Genomic DNA, 21,826 nt, shown 5'->3' on the forward strand with positions numbered 1-21,826 from the left:
TATTGTCTATAAATTCTCATATTTTTTAAAACCAACTTTATCATTTTTATCAGCCTTTTCCCCTTTATCTTGTTATTTCTGTCGAGTGCAATATTTTAAGAATATTTACTATATCTCAAAAAATCGTCTCGTTTTAATGCGTAAAGCGAAACAATTTCGCTCTAAATAAACTTTTTTCCTGTCAAGGATAGATCTGTATCGAGACGATTCCCGACGGTGAAGTGATACTTTGTTCATTTCATTGTCTAATAACGTTGTGGTAAGCGTATATGTGCTTGGTTAGTTTAAAGGTCGATCGATTTTCGACTTGGACTTGCTCCAAATTCAAGCTACCGTAAAATCGCTTTTATCGCCATACGTAGGATGCACCCTTTACGTTTTATAAAGTGGATTCTGTTCGCTTGGACGAAAATATTTGGTAAATAGGAAGGATACCTAGTCGCTAGAAAGAATAAAAAAGAACGAAAATTGTTCGAGCTTTTTCAATTTAATTTTGTTAGAATTTTATCTGTATCTGCTATAAATTTGTAATTTCAATAATTTACGTACAGAATTCAAAACATGTGACTTAAAAGAAGAAATAATATTCTTCGTTAGTAATAAAAAAAAAAAGTTTCCACTTTCTGCATCAACTTAAAATTAATGTATGATTACTGGTATATATTTAGACCCATTTTCCATAACTTCAGTTTATCTTACTTCCTCTTTTTACCTACCATAGCTGAAAATTTTCCATTATAATTGCTTCATCATCAGTATAACGTGGAAGCTACTCATATTCAAAGTTCGTCGGTGAACTTTGAATTTTTCATTTTCTTTTCCGCCTGTAAGTTCATAATGGCGGTATTCATTATCTGATCACTTATTATTTATCTATGAGCGAGTAAGAATTGCTAAATAAGTAGAGGAAAAGAACAGAATAAATAAGAACGATTCGAGTTGTTTGTTTCAGTTGAAGGAGAAATATACAGTTGACGGCGTAATTGAATCGAAATTGTAAGTGAAGAAAGATTCAGTTCATCATAATTTATCATACGCTTTCACAATGATCTAATTCATTTTATTGATTACATTCGACATAATAATAGGAAACAAATTAATTTTTTGTTAGCTTTTAAGTTAACTCTTTGATACCCTGCGCACCGTGTTTGCAGTGATATTATCTTGATTTGTTGCTAAAGTCTGCGTACGGTGCAAATAATATTTGTATGTTCCATAAATTGGACGGAATATTTTATAGGATCGGTGACATGTTTTCGTCCTCATTATTAAAGCGCGTATGATTATCGTGACTGTACTCGTAGGATACGTGCAATTTATGGTAATGTGGTATCCTGATGTAATTCGAATTTTCTTGTGTGACCGTAGTGGCGTAATCGTGTTACGCATCAGGAACACGAAAAAAGAGACCGCCTTATTACGTATAATAAAATTAATATTCATTTTCATTACGTTTCTCTTCCCTTACGGTTATTCCTATATCTCCATATATCGAGAAAAATATTATAGAGAGATAAAAAATATTTACAAAATAGTGATACCTGACTACGTGAAACTAAAAATATAAAAAATACAAAATGTATGTGTTTCATTCTAAAATCTGTTCTGAGGTACACATTCAGATATTTTTAGTAACTGATATACGTTCAGCGTGAAAGGTATTCGTACAGTAATTAATTTCAACAAAAATATTGTAGAACATCGTTCATTAACAATATTTTAACAAATGAAAAATATGTATATATTCTTACAAGTTTGTAGAATAATTTAAAAAAAAAAGTGAGAATATGCGACACCTTCTCCTGTCGTGAAAATAAAGCATTTATTTGTTAAAATTTTGTTACTAGACGAGGTTCTACGATAATTTTGTTAAATTTAAGTATTGCACGAATACTTTTCGCACGAACGGTAGTTACTGAATTTACTGGTAAGTAACGTTTAAAATTATCAGAGTAACAATTAAACTCTATAAATACTGCGAGCGTCCGACTACTTTATTTTTAAACGTTGCTTATCTGCAAATTCGGTAACCGTATCAGTTACTTGAAAATACCTATCTGAATATGTATCTCATATTTCTGAGTGAAACTCGTATATCTTGTATTTTTTATTCTTTTAATTTTGCATAATCGGGTATTTTTTTAAATGTTAATTTTATTTAATTCTTTTTAGATTAATCCTGTTTGACACCAGCGAGAACCCATAGGTAAATGATCTATAATAAAAAAAATGTCACATTTTCTTTTAGAATTTAGCGGTTTAAGCACATGAACGTTTCTTGCAGCTGTTGTATCTCTCGCAATTTTATTTGTCTCAATGTGCTACATAGCCTGCAAAGTTAGAATCGGTCAAGCCGTTTTTAAGTTACAAGAGCACAAACAAACCTACACACATACGTACATGAAGACCAAACACAATACCATTTCTCTGTCGTAGTCGAATAAAAGAAGAATGTTAGTTTAGAAAAAAGTAGTTCCTGGATGGTTAGCTAATAAATAGATATAAATCGCACTAGTTCTCGTTTATACAGCTAACTTGTGCACGTGTTTATCGCTGTAGACAACACACACTAGGTTGTAATTCATAAATAATTTACGTGGCGAGTTAGGCAGTCACGCGATCTCGATCGTGTCATCCGGTTTTTATAGTGCCCCTATCGATGAAGCCAGTACGAGAGGCACAACGTTTTGTCTCGTTGTCTTTCAAAGTCAGCGAGTAGCGCGGTGAAGTTAATTAGAATTTGATTGATGCTCAGCTCATTTGTAGGAAAGTAACTGTATCCTCGGAATGTTAGTAATGTTGAACATTATGATAAATCGCGGGATAAATTGGTTTCTTAGAAGGAACATATTTAACCGTTATCTCTGCCTAGAAGCATAGGAAGTATTATGGGAACACACGAGTAATAGATTGGGTACTTATAGTTCCGTTTGACAAACTGAATGTCGCGACAAGAAACAGTAAACGCATTTACATGTACTGATATTTGGCATCGTGCCCAACGGTTCGACAGAAGTTGGCCATGTCCTTGCTTGTAAAGCTAAAGAAGCAAATTTCCCGAACGGTGCACGTGTAGTTTGTTTTCATTCGCAACGTTCGTGCAGAAACTTAACGCAAGAATAGGCTCCCGGTTGCTAAAAGTACTCCACTCGAGATGTCTTACATACTCGACGTTCGTGTATCGCGAATAAGTACGCGTCTATGTCATGATGATGCTACAAAAGCCCTTGAGCATATTTTGTGGTAACTACGCACGGCTCTGAGAAACAAATTGCACGTCCAACCAACCTTCGTGTCACGTTTGTATACGCAAGTTAATCCAATTCACGAGGGAACTTTATTTCCTCGGCAAAGTTCGCGACCTCCTCGAGCTAATTGCAAGCTGACCCTTTCGAGTCATTCGCCAGCCAACTCCGAAGACATATTATTAAGCACTCTAAATCGGTTCTTCTCTTCTTTCTTTCCTCTTCAGTCTTTCATTCGTTGACGTCTACTCTTTTATATTCCGATAATTTTAATCTTTCTCTTTTCTTGTCTGCGTAAAACGTGCGTATTAAGTACAGGTACTAAATATATACTACTACTGTTCATCAATTAATAATGAATTAATAATTGGAAGTAACACTTAAGTAAATATCTTTTTATGAGATCAGCGTACTATAAATTCAATACTAAAAACAGTTACTGAACGTTCATAAGTGTAACAGTAGGTTTATATTATCGTTATTGCGGTTTCGGTGTTACCGCTTATTTACTTTGATAAGTACATTTGATAAAAGTATATTTCCGCTTAACTCACAGATAACACGTCGAATATAGTATACCTGTATATGTAAACAGGATGTATACTTAACTACGATTATTGCATAAATAATGATTTTAACGAAAAATTTTTCAAATAAACGTAGATGGTTTCGTGGGGGACATAATTTGAGGCGATTAATTTTTTTGCAGTAGGAGGCGTAGAAGATATAATATGAAGATATGTTTTCTTTTATCTTCTTTCACGAAGTTATTGGATATTTACCTTGGTTCGTACTTTGTCGAGTACCATCTTTAATGAGCTCATATTTATATGACGATGTTAAGGATACTTGTGTTGGAGCCAGTCTTGCAGCATTGATTTTCTCATTCTGTTTTCGTTAAATTTTAAAGCTGCTATCAACCATCAACCACTGTTCTTTGATATATCTTCAAGAATCAGTCCGTTTGATTAATTTATTTCAACTGCAAATTTGTCGATAATTTATTATTATTATTATCATTATTATTGTTGTTGTTGTTTTTATTGTTATTATTGTTATTAACAATTTATCGCGTCGCATTTAAGGAAGTAGAAGGTTTTTAAAATTCTGATCGTAATGTAACGTAAAGTATCGAATAACTGGGCGTAGCCGGTAACTGAAGTATTTCGACATATTCACGCCCATTTGATAAGACTTATAGATACTTGATATATACTTATGAGAGAAAATAAATATTCACGTTGTTTCTCGTCTAACTTACTACTCAGATTCATAATAATATATCTTAAATGTGCACACGTTTGAAAATAAAATATCTCTGTTTCATAATCTTTTGATCGGTGTTTGCTCTTAATTGTGGAAATCGCAGCCGCGAGTAACAGTGCCAACTACCGCTAGTGCCATTCTGAACCATCTGACCTAACTTCGAGTTAACTTTGGCAAAGGGTCTTATTATATCTCTGTGCGAGTTCTATCTTGGGTACTTCATTACGCACTCTGCCATTTCGACGGTAGAGAATAATATTGAAATTGCTAGAATTTCTCAAACAAAGATAATTGAGGTTTCTAAGAGAAGAGCCTTGTGGTAAATATATGTGTATCAAATTCAATTTAATTTAGCTTGTAATTATTATTCGAAATAAAAGTTTCAAATCCGTCCCATATTTATCCTTAGGGTTCTGTTTGTAAAAAGTATTTTAATTCTTAAATTCATCGCTTTTATCACACTTTCTTATCTTATAATATTTTTGGGAAAGTACAGATCTTTCTTAGCACATTATTTTAAAAAGTTAATCTCTTTCTTGTTACGTTTTTAAAAGAGTTCAGGATGAAGGTACTGCAGCTGTTTCTATTGCTGATGCAAACTGTTTTAAAGTACAAAGAGATTGTCATAATAAACTACACAAGAAATTAAACACGATTATCTTGTAATAATAATATAATATGATATATATATGAATTATTAATTAAATTAACAATTAATCATAAATTGATAAGTTACAAATTAATAATTAAATATATAAATATTATATATATATATTACATATAAAATTATTTATAAACAATGTAGACAGATGTGTACATTACTCAAAAGGTGCAAATCGTTTTTCAGATATCGTAAATTTTTACTGCCGTTTTGTATCGGAAGTACTTGTAGTTTCCTCATTTGCTTCTATATTTGAACGCTAAGCGCAAAATACGCAGAAGCAGTTTCCCTGCAGGTTACCTAATAGTGGAAGATTTATTAATAGTATCTTTTGGTGAGATCATAAGGTTTACGAACGTATTCTAGATTTCTCCAAACCAGATTACGCCAATTCGATTTCTATATCGGAAGATAGCGAATGTCTATATCACCAAAGTCACGAAATTTCACTGTAAAATAAAAAGGACAAAAAGAAACGAGTTTAAGGTATACTATTTATACAATTAAACGAGATTAAAGGTATACAATTTAACGAGAGCTAGTGATCTATTGCCCATAGGAATTCAGTTTTTCAGTCGTGCAACTACTCTATATGCAAATACATTGCCAAATGATGAAAAAGCTACGAATTAGCAGTGGCATTTAGCACTGGCATCTAAAGGCAAATTACGAGTCACAGGAAATCGGGATTACACGAAAATGAAACACGGGACATGGTCTTTTCAGCAAAGTTCTCTTTTCAAGCCTGCCGTTTTTGGAGCTCGAACGATCCGAGATTCGCGTGTCGAAGTTCGCAGGAAAAGGCAAGAAAGAGTTGTGGTTGGCAACGGTTGCAAGGGAAAACTGAATCCAGCAGGGAAGAGAACGTCGTGCATTTTAATTCGAGGTTCAAGAACCTCCTCCTACTCCTTTCCACCCTTCATTCCCGCCCTTCGTTCTATGTCCTCTTTGGGGCTTTTGCCCTTCGAGGAAAGTTTACAAAATGAGTAGCAGCAAGCCCCTCAGCATTTACTCGTTTGTACTTTTCTCCGTATAACGGACCTCTCCTTCCGCTTTTACACTTTTATTCTGATCCTCGCCTCAGTTTCCGCTTTTTGCAGCTTTTATCTTAATATTTTTATAATTCTTGCTTCGCATAATTTCTTACTCACCACCCTCTCTTTTACAAGCGACCGTACGTTTTCCTTTCGCGCTAACAACTTTCATTTACGAATTATGGAAGCCTCATCACGTTTCGCTCTCGCGTTTCCCTCCGAGATACGTATTTGCTCTCTTTTATTAATCTCTATGAAAATGAGTTATAGCGCCGTTCCTCTGCGAACTTGTTGCCGAGATTTCTTTTCGTACGATCGTTTTCAACCTTGTCTTGTTTAATCTCCTTGTCCATCGCGTTTATTTCTCTCTGGCTCGATTTCCTAGAATTCTGAAATCGTATCGCGGCATATCTTCTGATTAAAATCCCATAGGCGAAGTAATGTTGGCGAAAAAATCCCATTCAATTTCCAAAGTTTAACATCGCATATATTATATTGACTTACGTGGTAGGATGAAAATTTCTCAAAGAATCGCAGAGAGAAAAACGATTTCATGCAAGTTCTGCCGTAACTCGCTCCTTCTCAAAGCTCTTTTCGGAATGTTCTTGAACTACATTCTTCTCTTCTCATGAATTTAAAGAGATCTCGACCGCATTTGGAACGCGTTTCATATGTCTGTGTATGTAACTGCTTTGTTGGCGAATCGAGCGAACTAATACACGGTAGAAATGTCTCGGACGAAACTTTAATACCACACGTGTGCAAAATATTCAAAGCGATACTCAGATGCGACACTGACCAAATATAACTTGTTAAAGTTTCAAAAATTACGATTCTGAAAACATTAACGAGATAACGTTAGAAAATTACAATGGACGTAGGATTAGAAAGATCGAAGGTTTTCGCGTAGCATCGTGTCGTCGCAGTATCTGTAGTTTTATGCCTTACGATTAAAGCCTCACAGCTGCAGACTCGAACATTATACTATCTACCACCTTTGTCTTGTGACTGCTGATGCAGAAACACTCGAGAACCCCTCGAGATTCAAGCCAGGTTGCATCCATCCGAACACTTTATCGTGCTATTAGTTGATCATAGTATGGAAACAGTGTTCCGTTATACTTCCGTTCGCACATACAGAGTTTACTGGGCCATTCATTTTTGTCGTCTAAGCAAGTATTTTTTACATAGAAGTCAGCCGTTCGATGATTTACAATCTACAGACGACTGATTCGTAAAACGATGAAAATATAAAGTTGGACAATTTATTTGAAACGAATATGATGACTCAGATGATCAAATAATTACTCCAATTAGAATAGCACATAAGTTTATCTCAAAATAAAGTCGTTTGCAAATAAATTCCAAAATCTCGTTTGAGAAATAAATTATTTCCAAATAATTATCTTTATAATTATTTTAAACAATAATAGGAGATAAAGGATATGATATAATAAAGTAATAATAATAATAACAATGGTATAATAATAATAAAGGAAATGATCGTTTTCCACGTGAGTATGTTATTATCTCCAACACTTTCCTTATTCAAATTTACAGTATTATATTTGATGACTTGTCCGAGTCTCTCTCGTGTTGTACTATTAAAGTATGAATAACAAGAATAACGATTACCGTATAGACTTAAAGAAGGTCTAGGTTGAGCAGAAGCCTCGCTACTTATCAGTCTTATGTTTTACCGTCGTATCTGAATCGATCATTTCGTAAACTTAACAGGATTCATTGAACTCATTTTTCATTTGAACTCATTCATTGATTCATTTCACAGTACTCGACGCTGCGAGTGAAAACATCTAAAATATCATTATTTCCTGTCACTGTATCTTCATGAATGCTTCGTCGATAAGAAACCCAAGAGAAATTATATCGAATTACATAGGAGATCTGGAAACCATTTTAGTGCTCGATTCATTGACGTGTCTGAAGGAATAACTACGTATTACGTCGCAATTTTATATAAGAAGATCGATAAAGTCTAAATTAAGAGTAAATATTTAATGATAGCTGGTTTAAATTGTAACTCAGTTGTTCAAATAGAGGAAGCACATCGAACTTATGGAATATTTAAACGAAACATGTTTTCAAATCCATTCATTGACGTCACTATTAAAATTTATCTCGTCCATTAACAACACATATAGAGTACGAAATAATTTACTCCAGTTTCGGTTTCGCCGTTCCAGATAAAATTGTCTCGAAACAATTTTCTATAGTTCGGCGAGCAAAGAACAGTCAGAAGCTTTTATTCGATTTGAAATTCCCGGTCAGTTTATCGGACGGTTGAGTTTTTGATACATATATTGTAGTTATCGAGGGATTTATGATGGCTCAGGTATTCAGGATCCCAGGAACTTGTAGATCGCGATACTCGAAGAGAAGCACGAGAGAGGAAGAATCTACCGGAGCAAAGACTAGTTGATGCTATGGTCGCCATGACGATGGTTATCGATCCCCCGTTTCGCAACCCCCGTATCTCTCTCTCTCTTTCTTCTCTTTCTTCTCTTTCCTCTCCGCTTTTCTCTTTATTTCTGCTCTATTCTTCGAACTCTTATCTTTCCGCATAATGTTTTCCTTTCTTTCTTCCGATGTAAATCGCGTACTTTAACGCTTCGACACCCGACCTGATACTCTGTAGCTTCTATAAAAAGCTTGAAAAGATGCTGGCCTCGTTTGACTCAATGTTCTCAAATCGCCGCGACGCACGGTGATAGAGGAATGTTGTAATAGAAAATATGTAAAGCTACGTAAAGATCGAAATCTACAAGCGGCCAATATCGATTCGTTTAGAGATTCAAAGATTCACGAGCACACGAAGTGGAAACGATATCCTTTATTGGCCGTATAGATTCAATTTTTTACGAGTATAGTCTGCCCACCACGGCGATTCTGATTGCTCGTACATTTGATATGTTTTGGCGATCGTCCGTTAAGCAAACCCGATACTCTTTCACTTTGCACTCGTATCCATCACGATGGTTCGTTTCGAAAGGTAAAGGCTGAATTTCGTTCAATGTTGAAAATTTCGTACGTTGGTCGAGGTTATAATTAGGAGTAATGGATGATAAGGATATTTCGTTTGACCATAGTTATTACATGATAGTGCATTTATTGATGCGAATGGTAAAAGCTTCTGTAATCAAGGAGAAGTTTAATTAAATAGTGGGTAAATATCCTGTTTACAAGTGCACGTTTCAGTTTCTATCATCAAAGTTATGTACCATGCCAACGATCCACGTTTCTATGTTTGTGTTACTCTCTGCAGCAGTTTAATTGTGTTCACAGTTGGCTGAAATAATCAAAGTGCCACGTATTAGATTATAATTATTAAGTTTTTCGCTATTTACATTCCTACCTTGATTACATTTATTGTTAACGTCAAAGATTTTCTTTGTTCCTCTTTTTACTTTTATTTTTATTGGATGACGTGCCAGCCTCAAACTCCGAAGAAAGTTGGAAGGTAAAATTTCTTCTGGAACATGTTAGTCATAGAAAGTAGGAAGTTTCTCTAGTTAGTGTTAATTACAAAATTATTCGATTCTTTCTTACTTAATCCTTTCATAACAAAATGGTCTTGCGTTGTGCGAATGTTACATTATCCATATTACAGTTTAATAGATACAAAATCCATTTGTTAGGATGTCCGTTTTCTTTTTCGTAAATCTCTAGATCATTTTCTGTTTAATCAGGAAGAGAGATAACCAAATCAACCGGTTCGCCATCGATGATAAGAAAGATTGCGTTTTGAAATTTGCATAAATACTGTATGAAAGTTGCTCGGTTATTTGCAGAGATGAAGAGGGGTCGAGCAAATTTCCATAACAAGATAAACCGTCGCAAGTGGTACTACGCTGAACGCAACACAGCTCGTTAATAACAAATATGCTTTCTGATAATATGATTATCTGAATTAGGCCATGCATAAGTAACAATTGGCCGATCCTTTGTATCGTTCAGCCGTTCAATTAACTTTACTATCTTGAGACAAACCATCTTTAAAGTTACTAATACTTGTCATATTAATTTAAGTAATAATATCTGTAGTAAATGTTTCACGTAATAATACATGCCATGGCTAAAGTGTTACAACTAGTGACCATGAAACATTTCAAGGTACTTCCTGTTATCGATAATCTGGCGCCGAAGCGATTAGTAAACATGGAAGGACAATTTTTCAGAGATAAACGGTGCAAAGCGGATATTGTGGTGCAAAAAAAGAAAAAAGAAAAAAGAAAAGAGTGGAACAAAGCGCTGAAAGGTATACAATGAGTACTTATAATGGAGAAAATTATGAGCGTGGCCGAAAAGCGGTGTGCAATGTCTCGTATTAAAGAATTAAAATGTGGAGAGACAAAGTTAACAGCGTTGGGAAACAGTTGGAATATCCGGATGATAGAAAATACAGTGATCTCGAAGAAACAACCGTAATTTATACATCCGGAGCTTGCGACGTGCGCGTCCGTTTCCGACATAGTTTACCATCAACCAGAAACTCGTTTAAATAGTTAAATATTTAAAAGGTTAAAGAGTCTAGCTTCCGTTTTCTTATATAGGACTAGAAACGTGTGAGTTCTCACTTTTCGGAAAAAAAACTTTCTTCGATGAATTATTTATTTATTGTTGCATCAGCTTATAAGCCAGTAATAATCGCTATTGCATTAAAAATTATGCATGCACATTACTCAGCTTACGTGGAAATCAATTTCGAAAAGACGGAATATCTTGAAAGAATTTAAGATGAAAGCGTAATCTGAATATTTTCGGACGGATGAACTCATCTGTCTTTACATCTTCGATGTAGGGTATAAAATGATGGAAAATAAAGGTTTGAACGTAATGTGAACGGCACACCTTACAATCTCTTTGATAGCGTTTCTCTTTTGTCTCCAGGTCTGCGTTTCGATGAAAGCATACGACATGCATATTGCACGACACTCGTTTCAAACGCATGCCTATGAATCGCTTTTCATCTTAGTATGTGCATATACGCTTACTTTAATCGAGATGTATTCGAAAGAAGTCTCGGAATAAGATGGAAACCCTTGAAACGTTGTGTCGCTCGGGTGTTTATCGAGTTACCGAGTTTGGAATGTGGCCGGTTTCTAGTTATCGTTTGATTCACGGCACAACTCTTTCAACAGACTCGGTCAATCGAAATTTAGGTCACGAACGAATGAATGTCTGTCGTCGAAAATTCTATTCATTTGGGGATGGTCCCTTGTAAGAAATATCGAAACACAAGAATAGAAATTGAAAGAAATTGCTACATTCTTGTAAAAAAATTCTATTCTTGTTCAATACTACTATTTGAGAATCACGTATAGAAAATGTATGTTGGAGGGACTTTTATTGATTTCCCTCTTGATGAGATTCCGGTAAACATGCTGACGTAATGTTTTATTAGACAAAAATCGAGATAAACTGTGATATGAAACGTTTGTATTTGCTACGCGCGTATAGAAATAACTATGATTCAAAGTGGAAGCAAACGAGAGACGACAACGATATAAACGCACAGAGGTTGTTTCGTTCAAGGCTATGTATCGAACATGGATGATTCCGCTGCAGCTAGTATTTCGTTTATATACCGTGAATTTAAATATCGAGGTACATATATCGAAATACACACAAGACATAACGATTGTTATAAAGGATGAACGCGATAACATACTATCGAGTCTGCTTAGGAAGAGTTGACGATAATATCCTCTTTGACTATTCCGCCCACGCAACGCAATCGGTGCACCGAGGAGAAAATCGATACGCGATCACGCGGTGGAACTTATTCGACGCGCCAGAGAAAATTCCGAATGGATCTTCCAGAAGAATTCCACACCAGTGCGAACGCTGTCGCTTGTCGACGGAAAATAATACTGTAGTTTTTCAACGTAATATCTTTCGCGTACCAACGTTTTACTTTTGCTCGATTTTTTCAAGTGCTTTCACCTACATCGAATCACGAAGGTGTTTGAACATTCGCCATAGAAAACTTGTATAAATACATAATGCGTGCTATTCAATTTTTCATTAGCTCTATCATCGGATAGAAGGATTAATCCAAAGCTATAATTTCTTTATCGAAGATCGTGTATTTCACTTGTCCAACTCTCTAGGACTTCTCATTTATAAAAATACCGTAGTAACTGTTCCAAATTTATCAGAAAAACTCATGTATCGAGCTATCTTAAAAGAATCGCACTCTTTAGAACATTAAGTGGATGAAACGTAATATGTATATTTCCATAACATCTGTGTTAATGCTATCGATTCGATCTAATTTGTTTGACACGCGACCGAAGAGAGATGCGAACGTTTGGAGAGGCTCGATGCCGCGATGTTATGATATCGTAATAACCATTGTAATTGTAGATTTTGCAATAAATTACACGGCCAACAATCCATTCACACTGCCATTCTTTGTTGTTTCTCGTATATAGTAACAATACATGGATACATCGAATGTTATCGATCATATATCTCAACCGTTCTTATAAGTAGACTAAAATATCAATACCGAATGTTGCAAATTTTTTTATACGAAAGCATTTTTATCGAAAGCATTCGGTTACTTTTGCATATTATATTTGTGTATTTGTGGCAGTATAATGGGAGTGACACAAATTCTGAATTGCAACTTAATTTTTCTCCAAGGTTCTCTTTCCTGTGTACAATCTAACATTGCCGTGATGGGGCAAAGTTTCAGTTACCGACAAGTCACGCGGAACTTATTTTCTAAATTACGATATTTTTCCAATTTATTGCAAATCTCAGTGTGAACTATTACTGATATTATCTAATCTTTCAGCTATTTCTCGGACTGTTGAATAAGATTCTCGATTAAAGCTTTAATGCATCGAATGTTACTGATTATCTGTACCTTCGTCAAAAAATCAAAGATACCATTTTGAAATTCTGAAAACCACTTATCGTGACATGTCATAGCTGACACATGTTCTCTGTACGCTTCACGATTATTTTTAACCGTGTTTGTAGTCGTATTATCTCTGTTAAATTTATTACGCAAAAATTCGACTAGAAAACAGGTTTAATAGGTCTGTATTGGAATAATCAAACGCGCGTGTGCGACGCGATCGATGCTGGCCTTCTAATATCTTTCTTTGTCCCTGACTTTGAATGTTGTTTCAGGTGTTTCAGGTGTTTGCGCGTGTACTGTTTGTGAAATTTACGTAATTACGAGGTAACAGCCTTTTGCGATTACTGTTTCGTTTTATAGCAAGTGATAAAGCGTGGCTCGCACGAGCGCAACAACGCGTTACATGATTACTTACCTTCTCTGATCATGCAATACGCGCTAGAAAACTAGACTGGATACGATATCTTGGACAGTGACATCGTACGTGATGGTTTTCTAAAAATATACGTTAACCGTGGTGATAATGATTTCTGAGATTTTTAAATTTAATTATATTCAAAAGCAATCTTTTGACGAAGTAGTGGTTCGTTGACTGCCACACACCGGATGCGTTATCTAGTCTCTATCCGGACCATTTATTATTACGTAGATGCGTACGGAATGTTTACTCCGTGTTTTCTATGCGATATTCTAAAGATCTATCATGCTTCCTTTCAAGTTCAGATTTACAGCTTCCTCTCTCTTCCTTGCAGAACGTGGGTACAAATTAAACAATGCTTCGCACCACACTTTTTTCTTCCCATTGAATTTTTCCGTTTTCATAGAAACGCGTAGAACGCTAACGTTGCTTCGTTGATTAACATCTTCTCAACGAAGATAGTTGCTATGTTCCATCTAGTTTACACGTTCCCTAGCACAAACGATTGCAGCAAAATGTTCCCTACGTTTAGCATTGTAGTCTACATTTCATAAAAAGATAATAAGCGTTTTTCCCGATTACTGATTCATCGATAATTTGAGCGAATTAAACTCACATACTGTTCCTATAAATCGACCGAAATCTTCGGATATTTGTGACACTCATATATCCGACATTGGTAGCGGACGTGTTAACGTTAATCCAGCAAGGCCTAAGCGGTGAAATAATACGTAAAATAATATACACGGATCAACGTTATTGCAAAGTAATAAATTTAGAAATCTAACAATTGGAAAATTTTGAAGACCTTAAGATCTGACAATTTGAAACTTTGTGAGATGGAATGTTCGTCAACGCAATATCGGTCCTTAGTAGATTAATAAAGGATTGTTCGAGAAATTGCCTTTAAACGGCTTTTATGCTCTGCAATCGATATTTGAATCGTGCGATTCGTGTCAATGTCGGTAGTAGGAATTAGTTTCGTTCGCTCGATTTACGGACACTTGAAACGATATTGGTAATCGATTGTCATATCTGCGATTTGCGGTCATTCAGTGGAGTGACAAATACCAATGTAAAAACAGAGTGAAAAAACACGAATTGTGCAAGGCGAACTGGTTTTTTCTATTTGTCAGGATACCGAAGGTGTCGTTACGCTGAGAGCACTGTTGCCGGAGGGTAATGCGCTTGGTGAGCGGAAGTGAGAAGCTCCGGGCGGCCTTTTCTTTCTTCGGCCCTTGGTCCTGTTCCGCCGGCTGTTTCCACTCGTTCTCCAACAAGTCAACCACTGCTTGGAAGCAGAGGGGACGAATACAGTTCGGGGCGTCCTTCTGGATCTCGGAGGAGGAGGCGTCGAAGGCGTGGAAGAGCGAGCAGGGCAGAGGAACAGCAACAACAGCCAGCAGGGAGCGCCTCGTCCAGTACGGCGCTCTTCTAACGGCGGCAGGAGGGAGTTATGGTGTCTCGTACATGCGATGACTGTGGCTGCAGCCGTGGCACTGTGGCATCGTGCCCACCTTTACAAGGCGATCGCCTGCGTCGTCCTCGCTCTTATTGCCATTCAGTATTTACTTAGTGGCGTGATCGATCGTCGCTCCATAGAGACGATTTTCACCATTAACGCTACCAGGTATGTACGTCAGACGTTTCCCATGATAATTAGACCGCGAAAGCTTACGCAAATTTTTACAGAGATGCATCGCAATGGATTAATCGATAATTCTGTATATTCGTTGCATATACACTGTACACAGACTCACGAAACCACTCGAACTATCGTCTTTCGGTGCTAAAACTTTGTCGTTTCTATTTCCTAAAAATTGAATCGTATGATTTGCTTTAATCCTTCGGTTTAATTGTAGGATACATTTTTTCATTGCATCAGTTTTTAATCTTTTCAAGGAGCGAGAAGAAGGGAGAGAAGCAGAACGAAAGACTAAAGCGCTGTTTAGGCAACTTTTTAAGACGAACAGTTAGCGAAATTTATGACGAGAGGTCTGCAAATCAGTAATGTTCCGAAAGAACGCAAATTAATAAAATAAAAAATTGCAAAACGCTAGAGACGTTTTGAAATTAACATAGAATCTCATACATGGAGTATGTCGATGGAATTACGAGAAAAGTTTGAACATTTTATTTCCGGGCGAAAATCATATCAAATTACCATGATTATGTAATGAGAACCGACAAGTTCGGTTTGCTCGCATCCAAGTAAATTCCCGAGAAAATTCGTCATTTCGTCCAATCTGCACGAATATTCTAGAAGCGTACGTGATCTCGTTACTTCGTTAGTGGTCATTTAGATTGTCCGTTTGCGGAAGCTACTGACTAACGATCCTTTAACATTCGTATTCTCCGGAGTTGCAGTTTCACGGATTTACTCGGCACCGCACAATTCAAGACGAGTTTCAGACGATTAAACCAGTACGATGAAAAAAGAGAGAAGAAAAATGTTTCGGCGAACAACGAACCCGTCTAAAGAAACAGAACTCTGGGGGGGTGATGCAGCTCTTTTTTTGGTTATAAAATACAGAATATCCTGAGGGCAGTGACGCGTCGCTTTGAACTTTACCGCGTAAAATAGTTTGCCGTTTGCTCGAAGCGTGTACCCAGCGCGGCGTGCAGATATCAGCGAGAAAAATGAGAATGAAATGAAAGGAAGCAAATGCAATTTCAGTTCGCTGGTTGTTCGCGTACATACGTTTCTTTTACCGGTCAAATGTTAAAATACAACGATACAGAATTATATCCTTGAAGTTGGATTTACTCCTTGCAACGATCACTTGTCGTCAAAGTGAAAACATATACAGGGTGGTTGGTAACTGGCGGTACACGCGTAAAAAGAAGTCGAAAATATAGAATAAAAATTTTTCGTTTGAGGCTTTGTTTTCGAGAAAATCGACTTTGAATTTTCGCTCGGTACGCGTGCACGTTATCACATCTCGTTATAACGGATCTCAGTGTAGATTTTAAAAAAAATTAAAAAAAAACTTTTCTTCTATATTTTCGACTTCTTTTTTCGCGTAGAATCACCCCCTTTCCGCTTGTATCACCAGTTACCAACCGCCCTGTATATGTGTATACCGGTACTCTAATGGGTTGTTTCTCTTCGACCAACAACATTTACTTCCTTTTATACATAACATATCGTACTCTGAATATTTTCGTTATTCACTGTATCGCGATGTAATACGTGTAATTAAAAATATTTGAGCGTTAACTTGTCAGATTAACTGCTACTTTCACAAAGTTAATACAATTACCTCATAATAGGTAGCAAGGGGCGTTCTGAAGAATGGCATTCTCGATGCGTTAACAATTTGTAACGCGTTACGAAACGATCGTTCATTTCGCGTAGAGAACACACGATTTTCCATGGATTAACGCGACACGTATTGTGTCACAGTGCACAGGTCGCAGATACGATCCCTCGTATCGCATAGCGCCTCGTACATGCAAACAAGCAATCATTTGAATAGCTAGCTAGCCATTCCACGGACGCACGATTCTGCATCTAATCGCGCTGACATTCGCTGTTACTGTTAGTTGCGATCAAGCTCTAGCTTGTCGCTCTATGTCTCGCATATTATACCCATATTTCTCCATGGTACATATTGTTAATTCGATACCCTATTGTCAAGAAGTGTCGTCATTGCCTCGGACGTCATGACCATACCGTTATTCATATATGCACACCTGCGCCTCCTCTTTTGGTTGGAATCTCATTAGTAGAAGTAGTGCTTCCGAGAAACCTAATTTTTTTTAACCTGGCCATATTTAGCTTCGGTATGAGAACCGGAGTTTCCGATTTTTCTTACAAACAAGCAATGTTTGCGCTTATTAATTCTTTTGGAATGCTAATACAAAAGTCAAACAGTTACCTACAAACTTTTATTAGACGTTTCCTTTTAGTTAGGTATCGACCAATACGAACTTCCGTTGCTTCAGGACGTTCAGCACGTCGAACGTTTCCTTATAGAGTCGTTCAGGGAAAATATTTGAAGCTTACTTGGAAATTATTTGGAAATAAATTAATCGTAATATTTGCTATGTTCTATCTATCTATCTATTTGATATGTTCTATCAGCGCGATACTCACAGATTGCTTCTGAACGTCGGGGGGATTAAAGATTAACCCCTTAACCTACAATTACGGGCATAGCCCGTAGTACGATGATCGGGTCAAACGTAAATATTACGGGCATACCCCGCAGTAGATGATCGGACCAAACGTAAATCGGCCCAAAATTCTCGAACGTAAATCATAGGTTAAGGGGTTAAAGGTGCAATATTACGGAATTAAAACGAATCTCTTCTATCTCCAATCAATATTGTCTTTTTGCTTGAACTTTATATCTCATATTCTAGTAAGATCTTTTTGCAAATATGAATATGATTTTAGAATATTCAAAATATACAAATAATGGAGATACGGGTACGGGAGGCTCTGTTATAAAATGGATATTTCATATTCCCAGTCTCTTCTCTATCTTACAATTGCATCGCTTTAGAACTTGCTCGTGACTTACGACGCGATTCTTCGTAAGCCCCCATACTGGCGGATACAACCCCATTTAAATGCAAAATTTCTTCCCAGAGATTCTTGCAACTCTATTAACGCATTTAGCTGTGAAACTCGCAGAGAAACAGTCACCGGCTTTGCTATGTTTGGAGTTATATTTGGAACAAAATGTAACTCTGTTGACCTCGGTTATCGCGACACAACGAAAAATCGGCCAAGCGTTTCACAACGACCACGGGTGCACATGCAATGGAATAACACGCATGCATATGCATGAGAATGCACGTTATTTGGACTTTCCCGCCGATCCCGTGGCAAACAACACAACACTGTTTAACCCACTAAGAATCAACATTGCATTAATGCAACGTGTCATTTGTCATTTTTTCAGATAATTTACGTTATCGAATTTTATGTTTGAATATTTGGTCAAAGCAAGGAGCATGGATTTACGTCATATTTCGTTCAATTGCTATTTCTTTTTCCATCTCCCACGATTCAATAAAGTTCACGCGACGGTCACGATTTTTCAGGTATTTCTATTAAGGGTGACAAGGAAATATTTCTAACAAGTTAATCAACACTCAAAACAGTGATAACAAATTGCGATAATCCATAAATCTGTGAATTATTTACGACTGTGTAAAGTGTTCCGTAATACGAGATGATTTTACGTAAAAAAATAAATACAGTAACTGGAGTTACTACAAATATTGTAGTTAAGCTCCGGGCAATGTTAGTCTGTACAGTATCCAATAAATTTTTCGCGATTAGGCAACCATCTTTTTTCTGATTTACTGCGCAACACGACGCGACCCACCGCTACATCGTTCTACCGGAACGTATCGATTTTTCAACCGATTCACGAACTGCAGTTAATTTTCAAATGCGTTATCGAAATTAGCGACGATCGTTGTTTGCAAATGCGATACGCGCGCACGCTGCATGCATCGCACTCTATATACAGGGTGCGGCCGAAAGTTATGTACAAGTGGGCACGAAGCGATTCCTTATGAAAAAAACAAGAAAAAAATATAAAATACAATTTTTTCCTTCGAAGCAATTCCAATGGAACTTAACGCATCCATGTAATTTTCAAATAGAGCCGAAACTGAAAGTCATTTCGGCCGTCGCGTTGCGTCGATTTCTCAAAATTACTACCGAGGTTCGATCGAATTATTTGTATTTGTAATCGAAAGCTCCCATTGCGTTGAAATAATGTATTCGAAAGAAATTGCTTAAATTATTCGAGTCGTGAAATAACGTAGGCGTCGCGTCGATTCGGACACTTTTCCGTAGTAATCGTAAGATTCATCATTTAGCAATTGAATTTACCAGGTCAGTGTTTCCAAGCACTAGGATGGAAACCTCGTCGAGATTAGCCGGAGGCTGAGTGGCAGTCGAATTCCGTTAATTTCGAGTCGAAATGCCCCGTTTGCGTCTTATTAGGTTCGCTGGGAAGAGGAGAAACGGTAATCGGTCGCACACAAAGCAATTCGGGTCGATTCGAAAATCTCAGTTGGGAGCGCGACGACGTTATATCAGTTCGGACCGGGTTTCTTCAAGCGGCGATATTACCTTGGTGATTAGACGGAGTCTATCGGTTTCCTAATCGTCGTAGAACGTATTAACGAGGTGAGTGAAATCGGCTTGCAGTTAGCAGTCGTACTCTAGCTCACACGGTCTAGGCACAATTGCATTGCACAGTTGTTAATTGGTTCGTTGCGTGCGGAAGATATTCAAACCTGATATCAATCGACGTTCGATCGTGGAATTTTTATGCATTTAGAGATCGAGTGGAATTACCGGTTAGTCGGCTGGCAGCGAGTGGTGTATACGTGCACATTATGTATAGGAATGTTAGGTTGCAAGTTTCTACTCGTTAAACGTAAAATAATATAAGAAAGAACGTAATAAGCTACAGAGTTACAAAACTCGATACTACTCTTTTAGCTAGTAATGCATCGGATAACAGACGATCACTTTTCCGATATCCAATTTCATATATATTCATATACATATTCGTATTCAAACAAAGACCAAGAAAATTATCAGTTTCATTAAAGGAATTTGGAAATAGAATCCGATGTGGCAAAATCGCGATATAATTTTGGCTTAAAATTTATTTTATTTCAGGTACGCGGATCGTACGTACAGGCATCATCCACGAGGGTTGATCATATACGGGCCTGTAACGGTGTCGAGTATATTTGGTAACAACAATGCCACCTTGGCGACCTTGTATTGGGGCGGCAGAGATAATTCCAGCTTCTCCAAACTGGAAACTGACTTCTCCACTCGAGATACGTACATCGTAGGAAGTTCGCAGGAATCTTTGACCACAAACTCGACAAACAGTACCGTGGTACCGCGATGTCCGCTTATTCCACCGAATCTTGGTAAATTTTTCTCCGTTTTAGTGAGGCGTTTCTCAACGATCTTTAGCGAAATTTGCCGCGAAAGACAACGTCAACGTTACGGAGCGTTGTAAAAATAGAAACGAGAATATCCCATAGAAAGGAAATAAAACGATGACGAATATCGTGGAGAAAAAGCTCGTTTCGCAAAGGCACTCGGATACAGCCTCTGCGTGCTCATTGATTCATTCTACTCGCCGATATGCTCGTGGAATTTTCTTGCATAGAAGGAACACAGTGACGCCGCAAGAAATATTCCCTTACTTGTCTTATCTTTAGATTTCCAGTGCTATCCAAGGTGAATGTAAAATTTCTAGCATCCACTGTGTCATTCGTGCATTATTTATCATTTAGATAGTTTTCCGCTGGCAGTTCCATCAGGCTTAAATAGAAACTATACAGTTCCTATGTTATATCTACGGATGTGCTAGCGATATATAAATTTTTACATCTAACTAAAAGTTATATATCAACGTTCAAAAGTATCTGCCTTAAAAGATCAGCGTTAACATTGTATTGGACATTAACAGTGGGCCCATTGACCGTTATCAAGTCTCCTCCGGAGTTGACAGAGATGGAAAAGACGTTCACCGAGGTGAAGCCAGGAGGCAAAGGTTGTCCAGTGAATTGTACAGCCAGACATCGGGTAGCCATTATCATTCCGTTTCGCGATCGACTGATACACCTTCAAGCGTTGCTTTACAATCTTCACCCGATGCTGCTTCGCCAACAGATCGACTATCAAATATTCGTGATCGAACAGAAAGGTAAGCGAGCTTTCACAGGAACGTGATTCACCTTCGGTATCCTCGAATCTTGTTCCTTTTTATTTTGTTAATCTATTCGTTACGCGGCACAGTACCGTGCAGGACATGTGGCGTGACGACCAACAAACCGCGAGGTTTTTTTATTTCACGGATGTCGTGATTATTAACAGTAGCAACGACCGATCTCTCGGTACAAATTCACTTGGGGAAATACGCGGAGCGGTTGCCCGATGTCAAGGTCTTCGAAACACGATGATAATGTTTTATGTAAGAAGACTGAAGCGTAATCTAATTGGTAACGCGCGAACTATGATAACTGTTGTACGTACCGCATTGCGGTATCGGTAGCATGAGCTCGAGAGAAAGAGGGAGAGAGAGAGAGAGAGAAAGAGAGACGTGCCGATCAGTTCGTTGTACTGTTTCGCACTGTCAAGTTTTGACCAGATTTTGTCACTCACATATCTATTCTAGTCAGCACAGTGACGCCGAAGAATACTCTCAGGGGAGAGTAAGTTATAGTACGAGAGTGGTTCGCATTTTGGAAGCATTCGATAGTAACATTATTTTGTATTCACTCGAGAGAAAGTTGGAACGCGAGCGATCT

The 21,826-nt window shown here is 37.2% G+C and overlaps 1 protein-coding gene across 5 annotated transcripts in view; it reads left to right on the forward strand.

Annotated features, from left to right (window-relative positions):
- Positions 1–21,826, forward strand: part of LOC126864385 (beta-1,4-N-acetylgalactosaminyltransferase bre-4-like) — a 38,820-nt gene that overhangs the window by 11,370 nt on the left and 5,624 nt on the right. For 3 of the 5 annotated variants that reach the window (XM_050615682.1, XM_050615681.1, XM_050615684.1), the window contains 3 exons: positions 14,653–15,146; positions 20,175–20,437; positions 20,986–21,222. In XM_050615682.1, the coding sequence (XP_050471639.1) occupies positions 14,992–15,146; positions 20,175–20,437; positions 20,986–21,222 (655 nt within the window). In that variant the 5' untranslated portion in view covers positions 14,653–14,991. Of the gene's footprint in view, positions 1–952; positions 997–13,401; positions 13,423–14,652; positions 15,147–20,174; positions 20,438–20,985; positions 21,223–21,826 lie in introns of those variants that run through there. The other 2 variants (XM_050615683.1, XM_050615685.1) reach the window with 2 other exon arrangements.

Source organism: Bombus huntii, chromosome 4 (assembly GCF_024542735.1).
Source record: "Bombus huntii isolate Logan2020A chromosome 4, iyBomHunt1.1, whole genome shotgun sequence".
Classification (NCBI taxonomy): Eukaryota; Metazoa; Arthropoda; class Insecta; order Hymenoptera; family Apidae; genus Bombus; species Bombus huntii.